Below are 25,170 nucleotides of genomic sequence, written 5' to 3' on the forward strand. Positions count from 1 at the left end.
CAAACTCAAATTAATGAAGAATTGCTTAAGATCTTCTATGGCACAAGAAAGACTTCGTGAACTGGCAGTGATTAGTATTAGTATTAGTAACAAAGTTGACCATCACATTTCTTACAGTGATGTCATAAAAACATTTTTGTTACCTTGTTTCAGGTAACTCTGTTCATTTATGTCATTATTTAAGTATTTGTTTGACATGTTATTGTTTATTTTATTTAAATCTGTTTTATACAGTTGATTTTAGTTGTTGTTGCACTTTATTGCTGTTATTGCACTATAAATGATTTTTTCACATTGCTGTTGCAGTTATAATATTTGTATATTTTAACTGATTCTGTGTAGTTTTGACTGTGCTTGATGCCGAATTGCAACAAAAACAAAACTTCATTACACCTGATACACAATACATGTCAGACTGACAATGGGATAATCAGAGCCAGTGGACACCGGACCAACGCATACTTGGCCACACACATTGTGTTGCAAATTAACCTTATCATACACATCCATTTTACTTTAATTCTGTTATTAACTTTTTTTTTTAATCTGAAAGCCCCTGTGTTTCTGTCCGCCGTCTGTCTGTCCATCTATCTGCAACAGACTTTACCCAGTTTGTGGACTGTCCATGAAAACAAATCTCTGGACCTGCTGTGTGCATATGCACCCAATGCATACTGTACCACTGACACCTGCTGCTAAGCTGAAGATACAGAGTCTCTTCTCCAACTTTGTGCCCAGACGCATGTGACGCATGGGGCAAGGCATCCAGGCCATCACCGACTACAATCTCAGCTATCCCACACCTACAACCAAGGACATCTCCTTCCTGAATGAGCTTAACAACTTTTATGCTCACTTCGAGAGGGACAACGAAGACACCGCCACCAAGACAACACTCTCTGCAAACCACCAGCCCCTCACACTCTCTTCCACTGATGTCCACACAGCACTAAGCTATATTAATGCATGCAAGGCTGGTGGACCAAACGGCATAGAGCATAGATGATGCTGTTTCCACAGCACTTTGCTGATTTTAGCTCAGCATTCATCGTTTCCTCCAAGCTAATCACAAAACTTGGAGACCTAGGCACCAACACCTCCCTCTTCAACCGGATCGTGGACATTCTGACCAAGAGACCACAACATGTGAGGTCAGGCCACACCTGCACCACCACTGTCACACTCAACACCGCGTGTGCCACAAGGCTGTGTGCTGAGCCATATCCTCTACTCCCTTTTCACCCACGACTGCAGACCTTTGCATGGATCAAACTCCACCCCAAGTTTGCAGACCGATCACCACAGTGATTGCGATGAATTGGCCTAAAGAAGAGACATAGCATCTGGCCACATGGTGCATTGATAATAACCTGCTCCTTAACATCACCAAATCCAAGGAGCTCATTGTGGACTTCAGGAAGGAGAGAAGAAGCATGCATGACCCCATCCTCATCAACGGGATGGCCGTTGAGCGCGTTTCCAGTGTCAAGATCCTGGGGACCCACATCTCGGAGGGCCTGTCCTGGACCGCCAACACCTCTCCCTTTCCCCAGAGCTGTGGACTTACTGAACTCTGCCCCCAGTGACCCCTACATACCAATCCACTCACACCTCTCCACTCCTCATTCCCCCTCTGAGCAAAGACAGTTATACCATCACCAGTGCACTACTGGACTGTTCTGCACACGCACACTTTAAATAATCCTTTTGCACAGTAGTATGCACCAGTTTAATAATATTAGGTAGCTACTCTTATAATTTATGCAGGGTTTAATGCTCACTTTATCTGTATTTTGTATCACCTAATTTATCATCTGCCATTTCCTCTAGTATAAATTATGTTTTAGTTCCTATATATAGTCAATTATCTTTTAACACATAAATCCATCTGTGTAATATGTTCATATTACCTCAATCAATCATTGTGTATAGTTCGCTCACTCATCTATGTATATAGTCTCACCTGTACATAGGTTTTTGTCTGTAAATATTGTCCATATGCTATAAAACTAACCTGAAAAGTATCTTTAAAAGAACCAGTTATCCTAATGACAATTAAGTTGAATCTAATCTTAATCTAATCTTAAAGTGGACAAGACCAAAGAAACCCTGATTGATTTCAGGAGGAAGGGAATAGCTTTGCTGCACTTCAGCATCCTTGGTAGGGATGTGGAGGTGGTGGAGGAGTACAAATACCTGGGAGTGACCATCACCAACAGACTGAAATGGAGGACCAACAGTACAGCTGTGTACAAGAACGGCTGCAGCAGACTATTTCCTGAGGAAGCTGAAGTCCTTCAATGTGTGCAGCAAGATGCTGCAATTTTTGTTTTACCAGTCTGTTGTGGCCAGCACTGTTTTTTTCTGCTGTGAGCTGTTGAGGGAACAGTCAGCAGCCAGTCACACCAACAGACTGAATAAACAGATCAGCAAGGCTAGCTGCAGACAGGAAACTTTTGTTGGCTTTTATCAATTATGGATAACCTGATCCATCCTTTCACCATACAATAGACGGGAAGCTCCAGAAAGCTCAGAAACGTCGTTGTCTAAAGGAACACTGCAGGAAATCTTTCCTGTCTCAAGCCAGCAGTCTATACAACTCCTCATCTGTGTGTGAGAGATCACACTGGATTGGACTTCATTTTTGGATAATTTTCAGACAATGGACTTGTTTCTATACTTGTCCTGCTAGATCTTAGTGCTGCATTTGACACTACTGATCACAAGATTTTACCACAGAGACTTGAATGTGTGATCAAGACTGAAGGAACATGACATTAACTTCCATTGCAATGTAGATGACACCCATCCATATTTATCCATGAAACTAGTTGAAACTAATCAGATGGTTAAACTCCAAGCATACCTTAAAGACATAAAGGCTTGGATGACCTGTAAGCTTCTACTTCAAATAATAGTAATAATAACAATAATAGTAACAATATTATTAATAATAATATTAATAACAATAACAACAACAACAACAATAATAATAATAATAGTAATAACAATAATAATAATAATAATTTAATTATAATTTATACAGTGGGCTGCAGCCGCTGGTGGGTGCGCCCGAGGAGCAAATTGGGGGTAAGATGTTCAGGGCACCACAGCCATGGACATGCCCTCAAAATCACTGTATTTGGCCCTAAACATCTCGGAGATTGATTATTTAATCATTTAATTTCTTTGAATGGCATTTCTTTCAACTTAATATCATCAAAATTAGGAGCATCCTTTCTCAGAGTGATGCGGAAAAACTAGTTCATGCATTTGTGTCTTCCAGGCTGGATTATTGTAACTCGTTGCTGTCTGGCTGTCCAAGTAGCTCTTTAAAAAGCCTCCAATTGATTCAAAACGCTGCAGCAAGAGCACTGACAGGAATTAGCAAGAGAGATCATATTACTCCAGTATTAGCTTCTCTTCATTGGCTTTGAATTTGAATTGAATTTAAAATCCTCCTCCTTACATACAAGGCCCTGAAAGGCCTAGCTCCATCATATATGAAAGACCTCATAGTACCATACTGTCCCAACAGATCACTGCGATCTCTAAGTGCAGGTCTACTTCTGGTTCCTAGAGTTTTTAAAAGTAGAATGGGAGGCAGAGCCTTCAGTTATCAGGCTCCTCTCCTATGGAACCAGCTCCCAGTTTGGGTTAGGGAGGCAGACACAGTCTCTACGTTTAAGGTCAGGCTTAAGACTTTCCTTTTTGAAAAAGCTTATAGCTAGGGCTGGACTTAACCATCCCTTAGTTATGCTGCTATAGGCCTAGGCTGCAGGGGGACGATGCACTGAGGACATGTCCTCTCCTCTTTCTTCTCTGGCCCCTGTCCTCTAATATCTTACCATTTTATTTTCTATCTCTTATAATTTACTAACCACTGTGTCTTACTCTCTCCCCTCCGCTCCCCTCCCCCTCCATCTTCTTGTGAGGGTCTCTGGCCTGGAGTGCTGAATATCTGACCTGTGGAGTTCTAAGCTACATCTGCTGCCGTGGCCTCATCCACCAGCCCAGTCTTCATGGTCTGGAGTGCTGTGTATCAGACCTGTGGAGCTCCATAAACTTCATCTGCTCCAGTGATCATGGCCTCCTCCAGTTGTCCACTCCTACCTAGATGAACAATTCACCAACCTGCCCATGATTCCTGTCATACTCACAAACTGTCACAGATCATCAGCTATGTGTTATATTACTAGACCCTACATGTTTCCTTCCGCTTGATGTATGTATCTATGACAGAAGTTTGTTTATCTTGTTTCTCCTGTTCTTCTTCTCTCTCTATCTTCTCTGTTTCTAACCGGCTGGCCTTCGGCAGATGAGTCCCTCCATATGAGCTGGGTTCTGATCAAGGTTTCTTCCTGTTAAAAGGGAGTTTTTCCTTGCCACCGTCACCCTCAGGCTTGTTCTGGAGGCTGCAGGCTGGTTTTTGTGAAGCGTCTTGAGACGATTTGTATTGTTATTGGCGCTATATAAATAAAACTGAACTGAATTATCTGGGCCTCCAGTACTACTATGAAAAACCTTTGTGTTATATTTGATGAGGATATGTCCTTTAATTTATGCATAAAGCAAGTAACCAGGACTACCTTCTTTCACCTGTGTACTATCATCAAAATTAGGAACATTCTGACTCATAGTGATGCTGAAAAACTAGTTCATGCATTTTTGTAATTTGAATTACTGAAATTCATTAGTGTGTGGCTGTTCAAACAGCTTAACCCTAATAAATGACTTAATTTTATGGCAAAATGTGTCAGCATGACAAAAAAAAATGGACACATGTCGATTTTCCATGAAAAAGAGACAGGAAAATATATGAAAGTAGCTCAAATCACAAGAAAAAGAACACAAAACACTGGCGATCGTTTGTAGTCTAAAATTCTTTACCATGAAATCACAAGTGGACAAAGATAATAAATTAAATAAAACGATGCCCTGATACAAGACACTGATATCCTGTGTACCCTGTTTTCCAGTCATCATCCGGAAAGATTGAAACCCTCAGGAGGGTGGGTGAGGTTGGACGGCCCTGGTTCAGCCCTCCATCAACCCCTCCTCCGTTATTTCATGCACAAACTATCTGGAATGTACATGTGGGGACCATTAAGACTGGACTAGAGAGGAATGCTATGAAACACGTCAGGTCTAGGCCAGAGAATGATCTTATAAAAGTCACTGTAGCTAAACACACACAGCATCACTGCGCTGTGAAGGCTGTAAATCACTATGGACTTACAAATACATTCCTAAATGTCTCCTCACTGCTTCCCACTAGGTTGTGAATATCTTAAATAAAAAAACACTTCAGACGACACATGACAGAGCAGGTATGTCTTTGTTAGAGGTATGTGTCCTTTAGAGACAAAAGAAGGATTGTCCTTCAATAGATTGAATTCTTTTAACAGAACAAATGGTTGGCTCACAATTCAACGTAATAGCTCCTTTGTGTGTGCAACAGACGGCAGTAACAACTACCATTAGCTGGGAGGCTAGGAAGCTAAGAAGCGCTATTATTAACTGGGAGGCTAGGAAGAGCTACAATTATTACTTGGGAGGTTAGGAAACTAGGAAGAGCTTCTATTATATTATCTATTATAAGGCCCTTGATCCTGGACAACTGGACAAGCGCATGTAAATGCATTACTCCAGCTAATATTGGACTTCTTATGCAACTAATACACCCAGATAGTGTGATTAGAAATCGAGTTAAACTAGACCACCCGTATGCGCATGCTTTACAAGTACTGCTTTATACCTCTCTGAGCTGGGCTGTGTGTGTGTGTGCATGCGTTTACTCACTGAGGGTCTCCATAGTGATGATTTCATCTTTGCACAGACGCTGGCAAGTCTGGTTGTCAGCGAGTCTCCCCAAGGTGAAAAGTCGGCACTCAATGCACTCCCTGAAGAAAAGTAGAACAAGAACTAAAGGTAAGATCTTCATGCATCTTTATTTTTGATGGCATCAGCTGAGTTCACTAATTGATGGTTTGGTGGAAAGTTTACTGTGGGGTTCATCTACATTTTAAAGCTTTATTGACAAACTGACATGAAGGAACTACAACAAAGTGCACTTCACGTCCTGAAGCAAAAAGATGCATTTGAGCACACCACAAAGACTACAGCCAACAGCAATTGGTACAAAAATCTCATCATTCAGAAGAGGAACAGTTATGATTAGGACAGGAAGAGCTACCATTAGGTTTGGGGCTAGGAAGCGCTACTAGCACCTGGAGGCTAGGAAAAGCTACTATGAACTGGAAGGGTAGGAAGAAACACTATTAGGTGGAGGCTAGGAGACTAAGAAGAGCTACTAGTAGCTGGGAGGCTAGAAGGAGCTATTGTGAGCTGCGAGGCTATGACGCACTTCTAGTAGCTGGAGGCTAGGAAGAGCGTTTATTATCATTAAGCTAGGAAGAGCTACTATTAGCTGGGAGGCCGGAAAGGGCTACTATTCGCTGGGAGGCTAGGAAGTGCTACGAGAAGCTGAATGCTAGGAAGAGCATCTATTAGCTGGAGGCTAGGAAGGTAGGAAGAGCTACCATTAACTGGGAGGCCAGGAAGAGCTACTATTAGCTGGGAGGCTAGGAAGAGCTACTAGCTGGAGGGTAGGAATCTAGGGGGAGCTACTATTAGCTGGGAGAATAGGAAGAGCTACTAGCTGGAGGGTAGGAAGCTAGGAGGAGCTGGGAGGTTAGGAGGAACTACAAACAGCCATACAGAACTGGTCTCTCCTGAATCATTCTGATCAGTTGTTCTACTTTTTATTCTAGATGTTCATGTTGAGATCAGACTGATCAACAGACTGAATGAGATGAAAATCAGTCAACAGGAGTCTGACTAGAACAGCATATCATTCTTCATTAATAGAAGAAAACAAGAACAACCCCAGGTTTATTTTCAGCACTGTAGCCAGGCTGACAAAGAGTCACAGCTCTGTTGAGCCATCTATTCCTTCAGTCCAGTAATGACTTCATGAGCTTCTTCACTGATAAAATTGTTGGCATTAGAGATAAAATTCATCCTTCCAGCTGTCAAAGATGTAAGTACAGTGGCATTAGAAACCTCTGTAGGACATAGTCAGTACTTGGATTCTTTCTTTCTAATTGATCTTCCTGAGCTCACTCCAGTTATTAGAGCATCGAAACCATCAACTTGTCTTCTAGACCCCATCCTGACTAAATTGCTCAAGGAGGTTTTTCCATTAATTAATACCTCCATATTAAATCAGATAAACCTATCTTTATTAACAGGATATGTGCCCCAGTCTTTTAAAACTGCTGTAATTAAACCATTACTTAAAAAACCTACTCTTGACCCAGATGTTTTAGCCAACTATAGGCCAATTTCCAACTTTCCTTTTATCTCTAAAGTTTTAGAAAGGGTTGTTGTCAATCAGTTGATTGATCATTTAAACAGGAATGGTTTGTTAGAAGAGTTTCAGTCAGGTTTTAGAGCTCATTGTAATACAGAAACAGCTCTGGTTAAAGTTACCAACGATCTCCTCATGGCTTCAGATGATGGACTTGTCTCTATACTTGTCCTGTTAGATCTCAGTGCTGCATTTGAAACTATTGATCACACAATAGAGAGACTTGAATGCAGAGACTTGTAAGTGTGATCAAGATTACAGGAACTACATTACACTGGTTTGAATCATATCTGTCAGACAGATTGCAGTTTGTCCATGTAAACAACAATTCTTCTACATATGCCCAAGTTCCTCAGGGTTCTGTGCTAGGACTAGGACTAGGAGTACTATTCACATTATACATGCTTCCCTTAAGCAATATTATCAGAAAGCACGGCATAAACTTCCATTGCTATGCAGATGATACCCAGCTATATTCATCCATGAAACCAGATGAAACTAATCAGCTGGTTAAACTCCAAGCATGCCTTAAAGACATAAATGCTGCAGCAAGAGCACTGACAGTAATTAGCAAGAGAGATCATATTACCCCAGTTTTAGCTTCTCTTCACTGGGTCCCTTTAAAGTCTAGAATTGAATTTAAAATAGTCCTCCTTACATACAAGGCCCTGAAAAGCCTAGCTCGATCATATCTGAAAGACCTCATAGTAACATATTGTCCCAACAGATCACTACGATCTCTAAGTGCAGGTCTGCTTGTGGTTCCTAGAGTTTTTAAAAGTAGAATGGGAGGCAGAGCCTTCAGCTATCAGGCTCCTCTCCTGTGGAACCAGCTCCCAGTTTGTGCTCTGGAGGCAGACACAGTCTCTACTTTTAAGGTCAGGCTTAAGACTTTCCTTTTTGACAAAGCTTATAGTTAGGGCTGGACTTAACCATCCCTTAGTTATGCTGCTATAGGCCTAGGCCGCAGGGGAACGATGCACTGAGGACATGTCCTCTACTCTCCTCTTTGGCTCATGTCTGCTACTATCTTATCATCTTTTTCTATCTCTTATAATTTATTTTCTATTACTAACCACTGTGTCTTACTCTCTCCCTTCCCCTCGCCTCCCCCTCCATCTTCTTGTGAGGGTCTCTGGTCTGGAGTGCTGAATATCTGACCTGTGGAGTTCTAAGCTACATCTGCTGCTGTGGCCTCATCAACCAGCCCAGTCTTCATGGTCTGGAGTGCTGTGTATCAGACCTGTGGAGCTCCATAAACTACATCTGCCCCAGTCGTCATGGACTCCTCCAGTTGTCCACTCCTACCTAGATGAACAATTCACCAACCTGCCCATGATTCCTGTTATACTCACAAACTGTGACATAAGATCATCAGCTATGTGTTATATTACTACATGTGTTTCCTTCGGCGTGATGTATGTATCTATGACAAAAGTTTGTTTATGTTGTTTGTCCTGTTCTTCTTTTCTCTCTTTCTTCTCTGTTTATATCTGGCTGGCCTTCAGCAGATGGGTCCCTCCATAAGAGCTGGGTCCTGCTCAAGGTTTCTTCCTGTTAAAAGAAGGCTAGGAAGTGTTACCATTAGCTGAGAGGCTAGAAAGCTAGGAAGAGACACAATTAGCTTGGAGGCTAGAAAGCTAGGAAGAGTTACTATTAGCTGGCACACTAAGAGGAACTAGCATTAGATATGAGTCTAAGAAGCTAGAAAGAGCTACCATTAGATATGAGGCTAGGTGGAGCTATAAACTGGACTTCACCTTTTCGTGCCACAGGCGTCGGGGCAGGTGGGGCATTTTTCACAGGTGTCTCCAAAAGCTCCCGGCTCCGTGCACTGACAACGGCCACAAACACAGTTGCCTCGCCCGCTGCACATCTGTCCGTCGCCGGAAAAGCAGTTCGACATCTCCGTGGAGCAGTTACAGTTGTCCCCGACATAGCTGGCATGGCATTTACACTCTCCACAGTGACATTCTCCATGACCTGGACCAAAGAGGAGCAGACAGCAGATCAACAGAGTGTCCAAAAACGTCTGTACAACATGTAAAAAAAATTTAGAAACACGTCATGTGACAGTGTCAGGGGGGGCATCCACAACAAGATGAGTTCAGAAGCGTGGAGATTAAAAAAGGCAGAATGCACAATTTTTTTGCACACTATACTAGTTTTACATAAGGGCCTTCAATAGCTGAATAGATAGATCAACAGGTAGATCGATGCGAGGCTCGGAAGTAGACAGAAAGACAGATAGGATCACTGTACAGAAACTTTTCGATACCTACACTAAGGGGATCATCATGGGAGACAATCAGGATCTGACAAGCTGATTTCACTAGGACCCTGCACAAACAGCACATTCACTAAGCTGCTATCACAGTTGGAGCAAAAAGTTGGAGAGGAAAAACTTTATCGGGCCTGCTGACTGGCCTGATAAAGGACACCAACAAAATCTCATACTGCCACTTTTTGCTGTTCGTGCACTATGCTACTGAATGCTGAATTCAGCTCAGGATCAATAACGTGAAACAATCCACAAACAAATAATTGTAAAATGTTCAGAGATGAAAAAAGCAAAATATTTGTTGGTTAAAGCTTCTTGTTCCTGAATATTTGATGCCTTTCTTCATATATATAACATATTCTTCATATATAACAGTAAATCAGTTTCAGGCAGTTTTTAACCTTTGAGAAGATATTTAAAACTATTTTATAACAGAACAAACTAAATGCAAACTGAATTAGGACAAGTCAAAACTGAAGAAAGACTGGGTCATAGAGCTGGAGTGGCTGCTCCTTCAGCTCCACGGCTCTCATGACATTTGATTAAACTGAGACACAGTGGAAGAGAAGTAGATCCTCAAAGGGGACACACACACTGCAACTCAACAGGAAATATTTCATCTAATCATCAACCCAGTGGTCAAAGTTGCGCAACAAACTGTCTGGAATCCCAGACATGCAAATACAGCAAATACTTTCTATTCTTGTGAATAAAAACAGAGTTACTTAGCACATGCAGCACAGACGCTCATATTTCAGGCGGAAAAAGTGATGCAGAGTCGGAGCACCATTCCCAGACCTCAGTGAGGGGAAGCTGTTGTTGCACACTACCAGCCCAGGGAATGCGTCCTTAAATGACGGCCTGGGCATTCAGAGAACATGGAGTAGGTTTAGTTTGACAGCATGTAGGATAAAGGAAGTGCTGCAATCAGATCTGCTTTCCAGAAAAAACTCTCCTTAGCTCATTATATTTGAGTGAGTGCCTATTCATATCAGTCCAGCTTTATGGCTCTAACCGCCCCTGGAGGCTCCACTCCCTGCCAGCTTCCTGTGGGACACACTGGACAGCATAACTGGAATACTTGAGTCAAATTTTCAAAACAATTCTGAAACGAAAATATAAGCTTCTTTCTTCTTCTTCTTCTTCTTCCTTGCAGCCTTCAGCCCATCAACACTCCAGATATGCCTAAAGAGGAAATTATACTTAATTTCACTTCACTTCACAGCAATAGCAACAATTTCTCTTTGTCTGAGCTGAGCCTACAACCCAGCAGGAATGTCCCTACTGCGTAATTAAGCCCAGTGGTTTATGGTGACATTGTTCTGCTGTCAGAATCTCTTTTAAAGTCATGCACTCATATACTGCGTTCCTTCCCAGGATTAGGGAGGAGCTGACCCACAAAGATACATCAGTGTAATATAACTTAACTTTAATTTACAAAGCAGTCTGTCATTTACTGAAACGTTCACTGTGGACTACAAGATTGAAAATTGTACTGTAACTGCAATTATTTAAAAAAATGTAAGACGCATTCAAGATGTCAAAATCCGGATTAGCAATTTTGGATTATGGTTGGTTCACATTTTCCTGAACATGTTGCAAAGGCTGTGCTCCAAACCCTATAGAAGACGTGCAGAGGCCGTCAGTGCTCACAGTTCAGTCACACAAAGAGGAGGAAGATCAGACCTGCATGAGGATCTTTGGAGCTATAGCCGAGTCCCAGAAGCACACACCAGTGTCCTTCCCCTCAAATGCTAATAAGCATGCACCCAGGCCTTGGGCGCAGTCATGTTTGAAAATGAAGAACATACAAAAGGAACAGAACGTGGCCTTGCTGTGGCACCTGAAGCCTCAAGAGGGCACCATGACTCCACTCTTGTGGCCGCAGGTCACCACAGTGGCTGTAGTGGACAGAATGGGCATCGTAGCTGCGCAGCCGCTAACACACATTCAGCCCGGTGCTACCGTGAGACCACTTTTGGGTTCACTGTTCATGTACGCCAAACACTGGCAAGCATGCAAGATTGGGTAATAAAGGCCGTAAACCAGGGAGTACAGGCTCCAGTTTGCAGCTACTGCACCTCGCTTCAATGGGACATTACAGTTCCAGGCCCCTAGTGAGAAAGCTCTTGTTTTACAGGAGGAAATAAACACCCTGAAAAAAAAAAATAGAGCTATCCAAAAAGTACTGCCAACGCAAAGTGCGAGCAGCTTCTCTTTGCGATACTTTCTAACCCCAAAGAATGGATGCAGTCTGCAACCTTGTTTTATATATCAGACCCAGAGCTCCAAAGAAACAAATAAGATTTACTTGCGTTACTGTAATTGAGTAGGTTTTTTGCATAGATTTCTACATCAAACCTGCGCAAGTACTGTTGCATTTACTGTTGCTTATAACTATGCACATATTTATGAATAAATGTTAAATGTAGTAGGGCCTATATCCTGGCTGCCCATACAGTGAAAGCCTTGCCTACTGTATGAATGTTTTTTCCCCACCGTCAGTGTTCAAAATCTGCGCTCGCTCCCATTAAATACTATTAAGTGGTGCACTTCCACTCCTGACCAGAAAATACCATTGTGATACATTGATGGTCAGATGGCGCTGTTGAGCACTTGCTCAGCTCAAATGCTGAAGAAGACCAGCAGTCAGTGAGAGAATGCAGTGCAGCATGTTAGGCAGTGGCACACAGACAAACGAAAACTCAAAAACAGTTGGGAAAATGATTATCTTTTTTTATTCTTTCAGATGAAAAACTAGTAGCAAGCAAACATTTGCTAAAAGATTAAGGTCAAACAAAACTATATATTTCAAATGAACATCACAAAATAAAGGCCTCTAGACCTGAAATATGTGAAAAAGTGCATTCCACAAGTTCTGAAAATTAAATAATGTACTGACACAAGTACACTCAAACATTTCTATGCTAGTTCTGTGCTATATCTCCCTCCACATGGTATTTTCCTTAAACAGTTATTGCACTCAGCCAGTGAACTGTCTTCTTTAAAAAACTCCTACACTACTACACTACTGCTGCCATCTTGTATATTTATAAATGTATGCATTCATGTGGTGACAGAAATTCCCCTTTCCCGGTTTGCGAGTCGTTTCCCCAACCCCAATGAGTAAAATACTGTGGATAAGACGTTGATGTCAGTCAGTTACTACTAAAATTATGACAGAGCTGACGAGTTGTTTTCCAACACGATGGAGTAATGCATTTTTTCAGTCAGAAGGTTGTTGTTCCGATTATACTGACACCACTTGAACGCACCATTCACTGCAGGCTGTGCAGGTCTCATGTAGGAGAGGGAGCGCCTGATTAAAACAACGACTCACACCACAGTGCTGACAAACTATATATTATATGTTATCGGGCTGCTAAGTCGTGACATCGGACTTATCGGAATGATGACATAATTTCCATGATATCAGGCCGATAATTATCGTGCACCCCTAGTAATAATCTGTCTGTCTTCAATTATTTTTTCAGACAGACAGATGTTTTGAACATAAATATGAAGCACAATAACCAGTGTCATTCAGTTTTCAAAATTATTTTGTGATAGTGTTTATTTTGCACATGCAAGCCATATATACACGCACCCATTATTTGCTTAATGTAAACTGCAAAATTAATATTTTGTCCCGTGACCCACGGCGATCATTAGGCTACAGAGCAATTTTACAGATGTTCTAATGACTTGAAGAGGAAATCATTTTTTGATTGATATTAATATTTTGTTAATAAATTATGCATGACCATCATAGTTGTTTGTAAAGTTTCATTTGGTATAAGTCAATTAAGATACATTTATGGAGCGGTGACAGAGACAACATGTGTTATCCAAGCTATTTTGCATGGACATGTATACATATGTTCCTTGAGATTTTGCCTAGGCCTTTGGTGTGCCTTGGGCAAAGAAGTTCACAGCTCTACATGAGTCAATGCGCATTCATGCCCCACTGCCAGTGAAGGCTCAATGGCAGACTTCTCCATGCTGATGTATTTTATGCATGGCAACTTAGATGTTAAGCCCCTTTCACATCAAGTGAAAAACCTGAGTCCAGCTGGGTTTTCGCTCAGTGTGAAAGGCCAATTGACAATGATGTCATGTTTGATTGTAATATGTCTGATTTAATGTCATTAGTTCGATTGACTTAGACCTAGACTTTAATGATCCACAAGGGAAATTACTTTGTCACCATAGCTTTGTTGCAAAAAAAGTAAATGCTCATAAAACCACAAGAAAGATAAATAAAATAAGATCAAATAAAATGAGATTAACATTAACATTACACAGCCTACCTCCCCACCGCTCTGCACCACCCCCTTTAAATTGCTATTTCCATTGCTAGAAGGTGGGCAGAACGAGGGCAAATAATAATAATAATAATGCATTGGTTTTATATAGCGCTTTATCGTAGGCACTCAAAGTACACTGAATGCATTATTCATTCGCTCACACACCCTTATGGTAGTAAACTACCTCAGTAGCCATAGCTGCCCTGGGGCAGACTGATGGAAGCGTGGCTGCCAACGTGTGCCTATGGCCTCTCCGACCGCCACAAACATCACTCACTCACAATCATACACCAGGGAGCACACACCTGGGGGCAAGGTAGGTTAAGTGTCTTGCCCGGTTATTGGACGACCGCTCTAGCTCCTGAGCTACTGCCCCCAAAAGGGATATTTCTCTGGGTACTGTATAGTACCTCCTCTGTCGTCTGGAGAAGAGAGTATACAGTGGGAGTTGGACGAGACCTCTCCGAACGACAAGGTTTTCCAGCGGATCGCAGCCGAGATGGCCAAACTATAGAGCCGTCTATTCAAACCTGGCTATATAGTCCTGAAGCCGGGCACAGACATACTGTGGTCGGATGAACCAGGTCTCCAAAGCACCTCTCACAACACACTCCCTCTGGATCCCTTCAAGCGCACACAGTCCATCGATCCTGCTGCCGAGGACCTCACACTCCCTGCGAGTACAGATGGCATCACCGACCCGAAACTCCCTCTCCACTCCACCACCACTTTAGCTGGAATCTCAGGCCTCACTCCGGGCAGCTCACGCGACAGCATATCCAAGCATATCCAAGCATATCCAAGCATATCCAAGCATATCCAAGCATATCCAAGCATATCCAAGCATATCCAAGCATATCCAAGCATATCCAAGCATATCCAAGCATATCCATCCATATCCATCCATATCCATCCATATAATCTGCATGCTTTAAGAGCTACTTTCCATTAATTTTTTTTGGTTGTTTTTTTCTGACACTGTCACGCATTGTTATTGTTAAATGCGGGGACTTTCTACGGAAGTTGTTGGTCATTTCATTCATTCATTCGTTTATATTTTATACCAACAATGAGCCGTAGGTCAACGTGGGGCACAGAAGAGACGCACTGCCTCCTCGATATATGGTCGGAGGAGAGCATATATCAGCTACTTGATGCACGAAAATGCTGATGTCTATGGCCAAATTGCCAAGGGAATGTGCAAGGCAGGCTTGATAGGGACCAAACCATTTTTAAGAAGGGGCCAAGGAGGTTTTCGAAATGATTAAAATTAAAATATTGTGTGATTTTGTGGATTTGTTTTAGTTTGGATTCATTAGTCAGCCATAGATGGTACTGGGGTGTGTTCGTCATGATGTAAATTTTTAATATACCGGCATACCAGTGTATTGGATTACACAGCGTTCGGAATGCTACGCTGCGAGACACTGTTTCCAACTGCACCATTTTCAGTGTAGCGCTTCTAAACACACATGGTGCGACTGCAACACTGTGAGGGTGACTAGAAGTCCCCATTTTCTGAGGTCAGACCCCATTTAGACAACCTGTCCCCACGTCTAAACCTGTCCCCGATTTTAGCGTTTTATGAATGAGAAAAGATGCTGCGCACAGACTACAACGACAGTTATTACAGTAGTCGGTCACGCTGCTGTTGACATTACAGACATAGCGATTTAAATGTGTTTGAACAGGACTCTCAAGTCTCGCGCAGCATGAGACATGCGCATTTCAATAAGTTCACCCTATCTCACGTCACACATGCCAAAGAATGATGAAACTCGCTGCAAATAGACTTTAAAAGATCTTAGTAATCTATGTATAGGTGAGGTGAGGGCAGGCTTCTCTGCTTCACCATCGACCAGTCAGAAAATATCCTCGACCAATCAGCCAATAAGAAAATAGTAGGCCTATTTGTCGTTGCCAGGTGAAATAGAAGCGCCCTAACCACGCCTTCCACAAATACGTAAAAAAGTGCCGAAGAAGAATCTGGTAATCATATCATCACTTAATTTATTATTATGGTAGGTTATCTTTAAACAAGTCCCTCCCACCCCCAGTAAAAAAAAATCCTTAGGATTGTCTTCATCTTTCCACCCTGTACAACGGCGCTGTACCTGCAGAAAATAATTTTAAGTCCGCGCTACCGTTTGGCATGATTAAATGTGAGTTTGGTTAGAGCTTTCTCTAATAAAACATCTGACTTCAGAATGAACTGTTTTTTTTAACCATGTTAGGGAACTGAGACAAGGCGATGCACTGCTGTCCTTGGTTTCTATACCTGGGGCAGGCTGTACTGTTACGTTATTCAATAACATCCGCCTCACCAACTCATTATTGACTGAGGCCGTTTTAAGTTCTAATTCACAGTTCAGATTAGAAGACAGACAAAACAAAGAACAACAAACACATTTCACAAAATGTCAAACACTGTGTCAGCAGAAATGAACTCAAAGGCCACAGCTGTGACAGAAGACAATGCTTTAATTCAGCCATTATTATAATGCATGACTCCAGTGTCTGGCTGATGTATTCTTGTAGTAACAGTATTCATACTTTTTTTATGAGTCTAACCGTGTGTCTCTGACCTGGTGATGGAGTCTGTTGTGATAGACTATTTACGATCTGTTTATAATCTACCTTGACACAAACCGGATACCTCAACTGCAAGTTGTAACGTTTAGCTTTCTGTAATTACTTACTTTACTTTTCTTTTTATTTCCACTAGCAACAGTAACCATAGATACTTTGACATTCCACTCTGGAGTTTCAAAATAACAGCATACATGGGACATCATGGAATATTACAGAGTCAAAGAGATTAATGGTTGTCATCTATGTACAGTGGGGGAAATAAGTATTTGATCCCCTGCTGAATTTGTAAGTTTGCCCACTTCCATAGAAATGATCAGACTCTGGTTTTTATGGTTGTTTACTGGTTATGGGTATAGACAGAATATCAATCGAAAATGCATAAAAAACACACAATCTAAAAGTTATAAATTGTTATGTATTTTATTAAGGGAAATAAGTATTTGATCCCCAACAATTCACTTAGAATTCAGGCTCCTACAGATTGGCTGGTGCGCATGTGGCACACAGCTGTGCTCAGTCAACTAATTACCAATACTCCTGATCTTAACTCGTCATGTATATAAAGCACACCTGCTCTAAGAATCAGTTTCTTACATTCCAACTTCTACAGCACCATGGGCAAGACCAAAGAGCTGTCAAAAGATGTCAGGGACAAGATTGTAGACCTGCACAAGGCTGGTATAGGTTACAAAACCATCAGCAAAAGGCTTGGTGAGAAGGTGACAACTATTGGTGCCATTATTCGCAAGTGGAAGACCCATAAAAGGACCATCAACTGTCCTCGGTCTGGAGCTCCCCGCAAAATCTCGCCTCATGGAGTGAGGATGATGATGAGAAAGGTGAGGGAGCAGCCTAAAACAACACGGCAGGAGCTTGTTAATGATCTGGAAGCAGTTGGGACCTCCGTCACCAAGAAAATAGTTGGCAACACACTGCGCCGTTATGGATTGGACTCTTGCAGTGCCCGCAAGGTCCCCCTGCTCAAGAAGGCACATGTACAGGCCTGCCTTAAGTTTGCCAGTGAACATCTAAATGACTCAGAGAAGGCTTGGGAGAAAGTGCTGTGGTCTGACGAAACCAAAGTTGAGCTATTTGGCATTAACTCGACCCGCCGTGTTTGGAGGATGAAAAAACGTGAGTATGACCCAAAGAACACCATACCCACGGTTAAGCATGGAGGTGGAAACATCATGTTTTGGGGCTGTTTTTCAGCAAAGGGTACAGGGCAACTTCACCGCATTATGGGGCCAATGAATGCAGCCATGTACTGTAACATCTTGGACAAAAACCTTCTTTCCTCAGCAAGAACACTGAAGATGCCTCGTGGGTGGGTTTTCCAACATGACAATGACCCAAAACATACTGCCAGGACAACAAAGGAGTGGCTCAAGAAGAAGCATATTAAGGTCATGGAGTGGCCTAGTCAGTCTCCAGACCTTAACCCGATCGAAAACCTGTGGAGGGAGCTGAAGCTCCGAGTTTCCAAGAGGCAGCCAAGAAACTTGAAGGATTTAGAGACTGTCTGTAAAGATGAATGGGCCAAAATCCCTCCTGCGCTGTGTGCAAACCTGGTGACCAACTACAAGAAACGTCTCATCGCTGTGCTTGCCAACAAAGGTTTCTCTACAAAGTACTGACTTGTGTTGTGCTTGGGGATCAAATACTTATTTCCCTTAATAAAATACATAACAATTTATAACTTTTAGATTGTGTGTTTTTTTATGCATTTTCGACTGATATTCTGTCTATACCCATAACCAGTAAACAACCATAAAAACCAGAGTCTGATCATTTCTATGGAAGTGGGCAAACTTACAAATTCAGCAGGGGATCAAATACTTATTTCCCCCACTGTATGTGTCTTCTTCTTGTGTATATTTCCAATATTATAAATGAAGCATACACAACTTCAAGACACGTTTCAATTATTTACAGTTTTCCCTCAAAATGTGACCCAAGCAATAATAATTGGTACTTGGGGCTCTGTGTGTGCTCTAATGGGCTGCGGGCCCTTAGACTTGTCATCATCTTTCCCCCCTATAAAATTAATTTCAGATCTCGCCACGGCAAATGGATTTGGAGGGTTTATTGGAGATGTTTAAATGATGAATCTGTTTGTATTGGGGAAAACAGATTCCTCCGATTCCAGAGGGGTATTAGGTTTTTAACAGACTCTAGTCAAACGAGTTTCAGATGGACACCACCCACAGATCTAGTATCTAGTACTGGTGCAACAACCAGTACAATTTTTATTTATTTATTTGATCCTCTCCATTGGCATCTTTTGTTTTTAAATGTATTTTTCTACTGTTATCTTACTCTACGCGTACTTTACTCATTTATCTCCTTGCAACTGTCACTTTATCGAAGCAGCAGAACAACACAACTTCCTTGAAGGATCAGTAAAATATTCTGAGTCTGAATGTGAATATGGATTTCACATATTAACCTCCAATTATTCCCAGATTACACCAGAGTCCTTTAACGCACCACAACTCCAGTGCCAAAGTAACTCCAGTGTATTTCCGTGGTGCTGCGTTCATGCACGGCCTTGCATCAGCAGTGTCTTGTAGCAGAAACTTGAGGTCTTTTGTCTGCAGCGGCAGTCAAGTTCAGTCAAGTCTCAAAGAGCAGAGGGCGTAGATGTCCTGTTTGCTTTACCCCAGGGTCTGGGAGATGAGAGTGCTAGGTGCTGCTCAGGTAGCTTTAGACAGAACATTTGACATGGGAACAGCTACACAAAGACCTGACGCACTAACTGCTGCATGTTCAAGTAACGATACATAAAACTACAGCAAGTGAAACAGACACCCTGTATAAACTCCTATGTATGCAGATGTAGTATTCATTTTCTTGCTACTTCCTTCTAATTTGCACACAGCATTTGTGACTGGGACGTCCCGATCTTTATTATTCTGACATAACCCAAAAGCACGTCCAAGTAGCTTTAAAATGTCTTCCACCTCTTCTCTTACAATGGTGGGTAAGCTGGCATCAAAACTACAAAAATTCTAAGAGGAATAAGACAAGAACAAGAACTAAAATCCTGTGACTAACCATGTCCGCTCTGTGGACTGAAGTGAGTCAGACAGACTAGTGTAATGTGAATGTTTGGTGAGGTGGTAGTAGGAGATCGCCATTCAATAGGACCAACTTGATTCAACAGCTCCAATAAAATCACTAAACAGAATCCAGTCTACTCACGCAAAGACTGCACCCAAACAACAATAACAAATACTGAAGAGAGAAGAGAAGAGAAGAGAAGAGAAGAGAAGAGAAGAGAAGAGAAGAGAAGAGAAGAGAAGAGAAGAGAAGAGAAGAGAAGAGAAGAGAAGAGAAGAGTGTCCTTGAGGCCAGAAGACTTTAGGAAGTCCAGGGGACTCATTTTAGGACATTTAACATCAGAGAAGGACTCTACAGACAAAGGTCTTGAGCTTCAAGCTTTACAAGAACAAGCAGTAACACATGTTGAATGTTGCTTCCCTGAGGAGAAGAATCTTTCTCTTGTAACAACAGCAAATCATTTTTCTTGTTATAAAGACAAAACTATGAGAAGTATTTTTTAACAACGGTCACTGAAGCTGCACATATTTTCTTGATGTAAGTGAACCTCTAGGAGAATCACCTGTGTTGTAACCATCTCTGCTGTGTCTCTTTGTTTTTAAACTGACAATTTGATTCTGGGGAGAGCTTTAGGTTTTTTTGTTTTTGTTTTTTTTTCAGTTCCAGCAACACTTTTAACAAAATGTGGACACACATGTTCCCAGGTAGAGGACACACCCATGTTGAAGCCAACGTATGGTGTACATGTACACATATACATACACACACACAAGTCTGGAAAATAGAGCTTCTGGCAACTGGAGAGACTAACTGCTGAGGGCCGAGTTCACTATTATTATTTAGAACCATCTGTGCAGCAAGAGGAGATGTGGGTCAGGGGGAAGGAGGACAAGGAAGTTTAGACTTTACTGAAGCTTTGTTACAAACAGACAGCTCAACAAGGTAAATAAACATGCCTGATATGTTGTGGGTATTCCTAACCTTAGTCTGTCTGTCTGTTGTATCCTGGGCAAGACACTTAACCCACCTTGTTCCCAGTATGTACCCCACTGGTGTATGATTGCAAGTGAGTGATATTTGGTGGTGGTCAGAGAGGCCATTGGCGCAGATAAGCAGTCATGTTTCTGTCAGTGTGCTGACGGTGCTACTATTATCTATTATTATCTACTATTATCATTATTATTATCTGAATGGTTATGAAGTAACAGTTTCAGAGCCAGCTGCAACAACTGAAGAAATATACAAATCTTAAAAATGTATACATCCATGGTTGGGTGTTCCTTTTTTTTTTTCCAAAATTCTGACTGTCTCACCATATTATTTATTAAACCCATCCCAGTCAAAACTGTCCAAAATTCGAAAGAAATTTTCACTTAATTTAACTTTTTTTGTAATTAGGCTCTTCAAATTTCTCACCTAAAACAAAATTTTACAAGGCCGAATTTGAACACGTAAGTAATTGACCCTTGCCCGATAATCATAATTACCGAGTAGAACTTGAATGTGTTATAATATAATTCAATGCAGCCTCGTAGCTAGGGATGTATACCGAGTACTGGTATTGTTTGGTACTGGTACCTTTAAGATTCTGGACAAATAATACTGTTATCGCTACTTTTTGAACGTCTAACTGTCTAGCTAACCGTTGCATAATCATAACACTACTGCCATCAATAGATGATGACACAGCTAGTCCACTGATCATGTCGATGGAAAGGTCTAAACCGGGCATCACCAAATGGATCCGGGGCCTCAGGTATCAAAGTTGCGGTGCCCTAGAAACGTGGCGTACGCCCACATCAACGTCAACGTTCAGATGTATCAAAACTGAATTGACCGTGGAAATGGGCGGTGACCTCCGCCAACGTCATGGCTGGCGACACTAAGAGGCGACACTGAGGAACTGTCAATAATGTGAAATCAAGTAGTTCTTGGAGGATGTGCAAATCAGCGACACATAATGCGCAATTAACACACATGTGTTTGTAACCATTGGTGGATATACAGGTACATCTCAAAAAATTAGAATATCATGAAAAAGTTCAATATTTTTTGTCACTCATTTCAGAATGTGAAACCCATATATTATATAGATTCATTACACATAGAGTGAAAGATTTCAAACATTTATTTCTTGAAATTTTGATGATTGTGGCTTATAGATAATGAAAACCTAAAATGCAGTGTCTCAGAAAATTAGAATATTACATAAGACCAATGAAAAAAAGGATATTTTAAACAGAAATGTCAGGCTTCTGAAAAGTATGTTCATTTCCATGCACTCAATACTTGGTTGGGCCTCCTTTTGCATGAATTACTGCATCAATGTGGCGTGGCATGGAAGCGATCAGCGTGTGGCACTGCTCAGGTGTAATGGAAGCCCAGGTTGCTTTGATAGCAGCCTTCAGGTCATCTGCATTGTTGGGTCTGGTGTCTCTCATCTTCCTCTTGACAATACCCCACAGATTCTCTGTGGGGTTCAGATCAGGTGAGTTTGCTGGCCAATCAGGCACAGTAAAACCATGGTCATTGAACCAGCTTTTGGTACCTTTGGCAGTGTGGGCAGGTGCCAAGTCCTGCTGGAAAATGAAATCGGCATCTCCATAAAGCTTGTCAGCAGAAGGAAACATGAAGTGCTCTAAATGTTCCTGGTTGGTGGCTGCGTTGATTGTGGACTTCAGAAAACACAGTGGACCACTGAGCAACAGTCCAGTTCTTTTCTCCTCAGCCCAGGTAAGATGCTCCTGACATTGTCCCTGGTTCAGGAGTGGCTTGACTTGAGGAACTTGGTATTTGTGGCACATAGGATTCATCTACGTCATGTCCCCCTAATTCTTGAATGGATTTTGCTTGACAATCCTCTGAAGGCCGTGGTTGCCCCTGTTGCTGGTCCACCTTTTCCTATGACACCTTTTCCTTCCACTTATCCTTCTATAAATATGCTTGGATACAGCACTACCGGCATCTTTAGCAATGACCTTGTGGCTTTCCCTCCTTGTGGAGGGTGTCAATGATTGTCTTCTGGACATCTGTCAAGTCAGCAGTCTTCCCCATGATTGTGTAGCCATCTGACCCAGACTGAGACCATTTAAAGGCTCAGGATAACTTTGCAGGTGTTTTGAGTTAATTAGTTGATTAGGGTGTGACACCACGACTTTCCAAAATTGAACTTTTTCACAATATTCTAATTTCTAAAAGCCAGAATTATCAAATTTCAAGGAATAAATGTTTGAAATATTTCACTCTATGTGTAATGAATCTATATAATATATGGGTTTCACATTCTGAAATGAGTAACAAAAAATATTGAACTTTTTCATGATATTCTAATTTTTTGAAGCACTTGCAGCGACATAAGGGAGCAATAAAACCTTGGTCCCTTATGTCTTTATAGATGACAGTAGCAAATTAGGTCACACCCCAATTTGGGTGAAAAGAAACTACCAGTGGTAAACACAACTCCTTAGACAGTGTGTATTTTGAGTTGCTAGCATTCGTTGGCTGGAAAGCAGGCGAAATGGTTACCATCAAAAAAATAGGGGCCGTATATCAATCTAGCCCAGTGGTTCCTATCCTGGGGTTCGCCGGAGATCACAGCGGGTGCACCAAAACATGTCTGATCTGAGCTCACCATCAGTTTTCACCCGTTTCACCAGTCACCAGTTTTAACCAGCATTGCATGTGTCTCACTACATGTACAATATGCAGGGCTTAAAGTATTCCAGCACTGTGCCGGATCTCTGACGTGTGGTGTTCAATCATGATTAAACAAAAAAAACAATGATCTAGCCTACCGACAGAGAATTTGGTGAACGAGCCCCCTCAGTGAACCTCATTGAATCTCTGGGTAATATATTACATCCGTCATCAATTCATAACCATTTCATAATGTTAAATTAATAAATCATGATATCTATACAGCATGAAACCTTGCCAACATTAACCATTTGTTAAAAAAACTGTGACTCTAAAACATTAATTTGGAGTGTTTTAACCAGCAATTCTGATGACTGACATTGGCTAATGTTAGCATCATCAGTGTTTGCCGCAAACACACACATATCGTCAATCAGGGTCCCACAGCTTTCCATCTTTGTCCACCTGTTTTATGGCCTGATACATTCAGTTTTATTTACAGTTTCCATCCTTCTCTCTTGAGGGGAGGAGAGAAAATCTCAAAGTTTTATCTCTTAAATGGTTTGAAGAACAATACACAACACAGCAACTTCTCCTTTGTTTTAACTCATAAGGGGGCGTGGCTTTTCAGACTTCAGAAAGCAGCAGTTGAGTCAGGAGCAAGCTAAACCACAGAGGCACACCCAGACCAACTATGGGACAGCAACCTTCATCATGAATGGGATCTTACACTGCCTGGCCAAAAAAAAGGCGCCACCAAAAAAAACAAAAAGGTCACACAGTCTAATATTTCGTTAGACCACCGATAGCTTTGATTACAGCACACACACATTCACTGTGGCATTGTTTCAAAAAAGCTTCTGCAATGTCACAAGACTTGTTTCCATCCAGTGTTGCATTCATTTTTCACCAAGATCTATCTCATTCATTGGGCATATTGTCGCTTAACCTGAGTAACTACAGCAACCCCAGATCATAGCACTGCCCCACAGACTTGAACAGTGGGCACTACGTATGACGGGGGCATCACTTCATCTTCTTCTCTGCTTACCCTGATGCCCCATCACTCTGGAACAAGGTCAATCTGGACTCATCAGACCACATGACTTTCTTCCATTGCTCCAGAGTCCAATCTATATGCTCCCTGGCAAACTGAAGCATCCGATGAGTTCTCTCTCGTGGTGTATAGTACGGTAAGATGGCGGCGCCCATGCTAAAAAACATATAACGGCCACAGTATTTTCTCCGTATATGCTAACATTTGGCATGTGTCAGCTAGATAGGGAATGAATAGGTAGAACTAGTCAACAAACACACAAGTTCAAAAAGTCTGTTTCCAACTAAACCTGCCACCGATACACAACTGTTTGCACCAACATCATCAACATTAACACCTGTTGCCCAATTCTCAGCCCAGCAGATGACCAGACGAGACCAGACCAGCTTAAGATCGCAGTTACAATAGAGTCATTGTATGACAGCTTGGCTAGCTATGATACATATATATGATACAGCAGCCAAATGACTGACATAAATTAGAAAGCAAGCACAACCATCTTAAACACTTGACCTGAAAGTATTCACATGAACTCACATCAGTCCTAACACTGATTACTCAGCCAGAGCGCCAAACTTATTTGTTACTGTGACTCCACGTTTTCCAAAGCAGTGGCCACATCTCCAAACATTAGATAATCTACATCCACATACTCAATTCTGTTATCTTGCGCAAGTCATCTCGTCTCTTCTGTTAGAGAAGCATGCAGGATATTTTACTATCGCAGTGCGCAGTCCGTCCATCCAGGCGTTTCTCTTTCTTTTTTTTTTTTTTTTAATATCAGCCCAGAATTCAATGACGATCGGATCACAGTAAACATTTGTATTGGTCCATATAAACTACGCCAGTTCACTGGTTTTAT

General features: G+C 41.7%; 1 protein-coding gene across 1 annotated transcript in view; it reads right to left on the reverse strand.

Annotated features, from left to right (window-relative positions):
* The window catches only part of itgb5 (integrin, beta 5), a 45,109-nt gene that overhangs the window by 7,189 nt on the left and 12,750 nt on the right, over positions 1-25,170 (reverse strand). The window contains exons 12-13 of the mRNA XM_047600585.1: positions 9,133-9,355; positions 5,803-5,903 (exon numbers count right to left, since the gene is read on the reverse strand). Of these exons, the coding sequence (XP_047456541.1) occupies positions 5,803-5,903; positions 9,133-9,355 (324 nt within the window). The remainder of the gene's footprint in view (positions 1-5,802; positions 5,904-9,132; positions 9,356-25,170) is intronic.

The sequence above is a fragment of the Mugil cephalus genome, chromosome 12 (genome assembly GCF_022458985.1).
Source record: "Mugil cephalus isolate CIBA_MC_2020 chromosome 12, CIBA_Mcephalus_1.1, whole genome shotgun sequence".
NCBI classification, from domain to species: domain Eukaryota; kingdom Metazoa; phylum Chordata; class Actinopteri; order Mugiliformes; family Mugilidae; genus Mugil; species Mugil cephalus.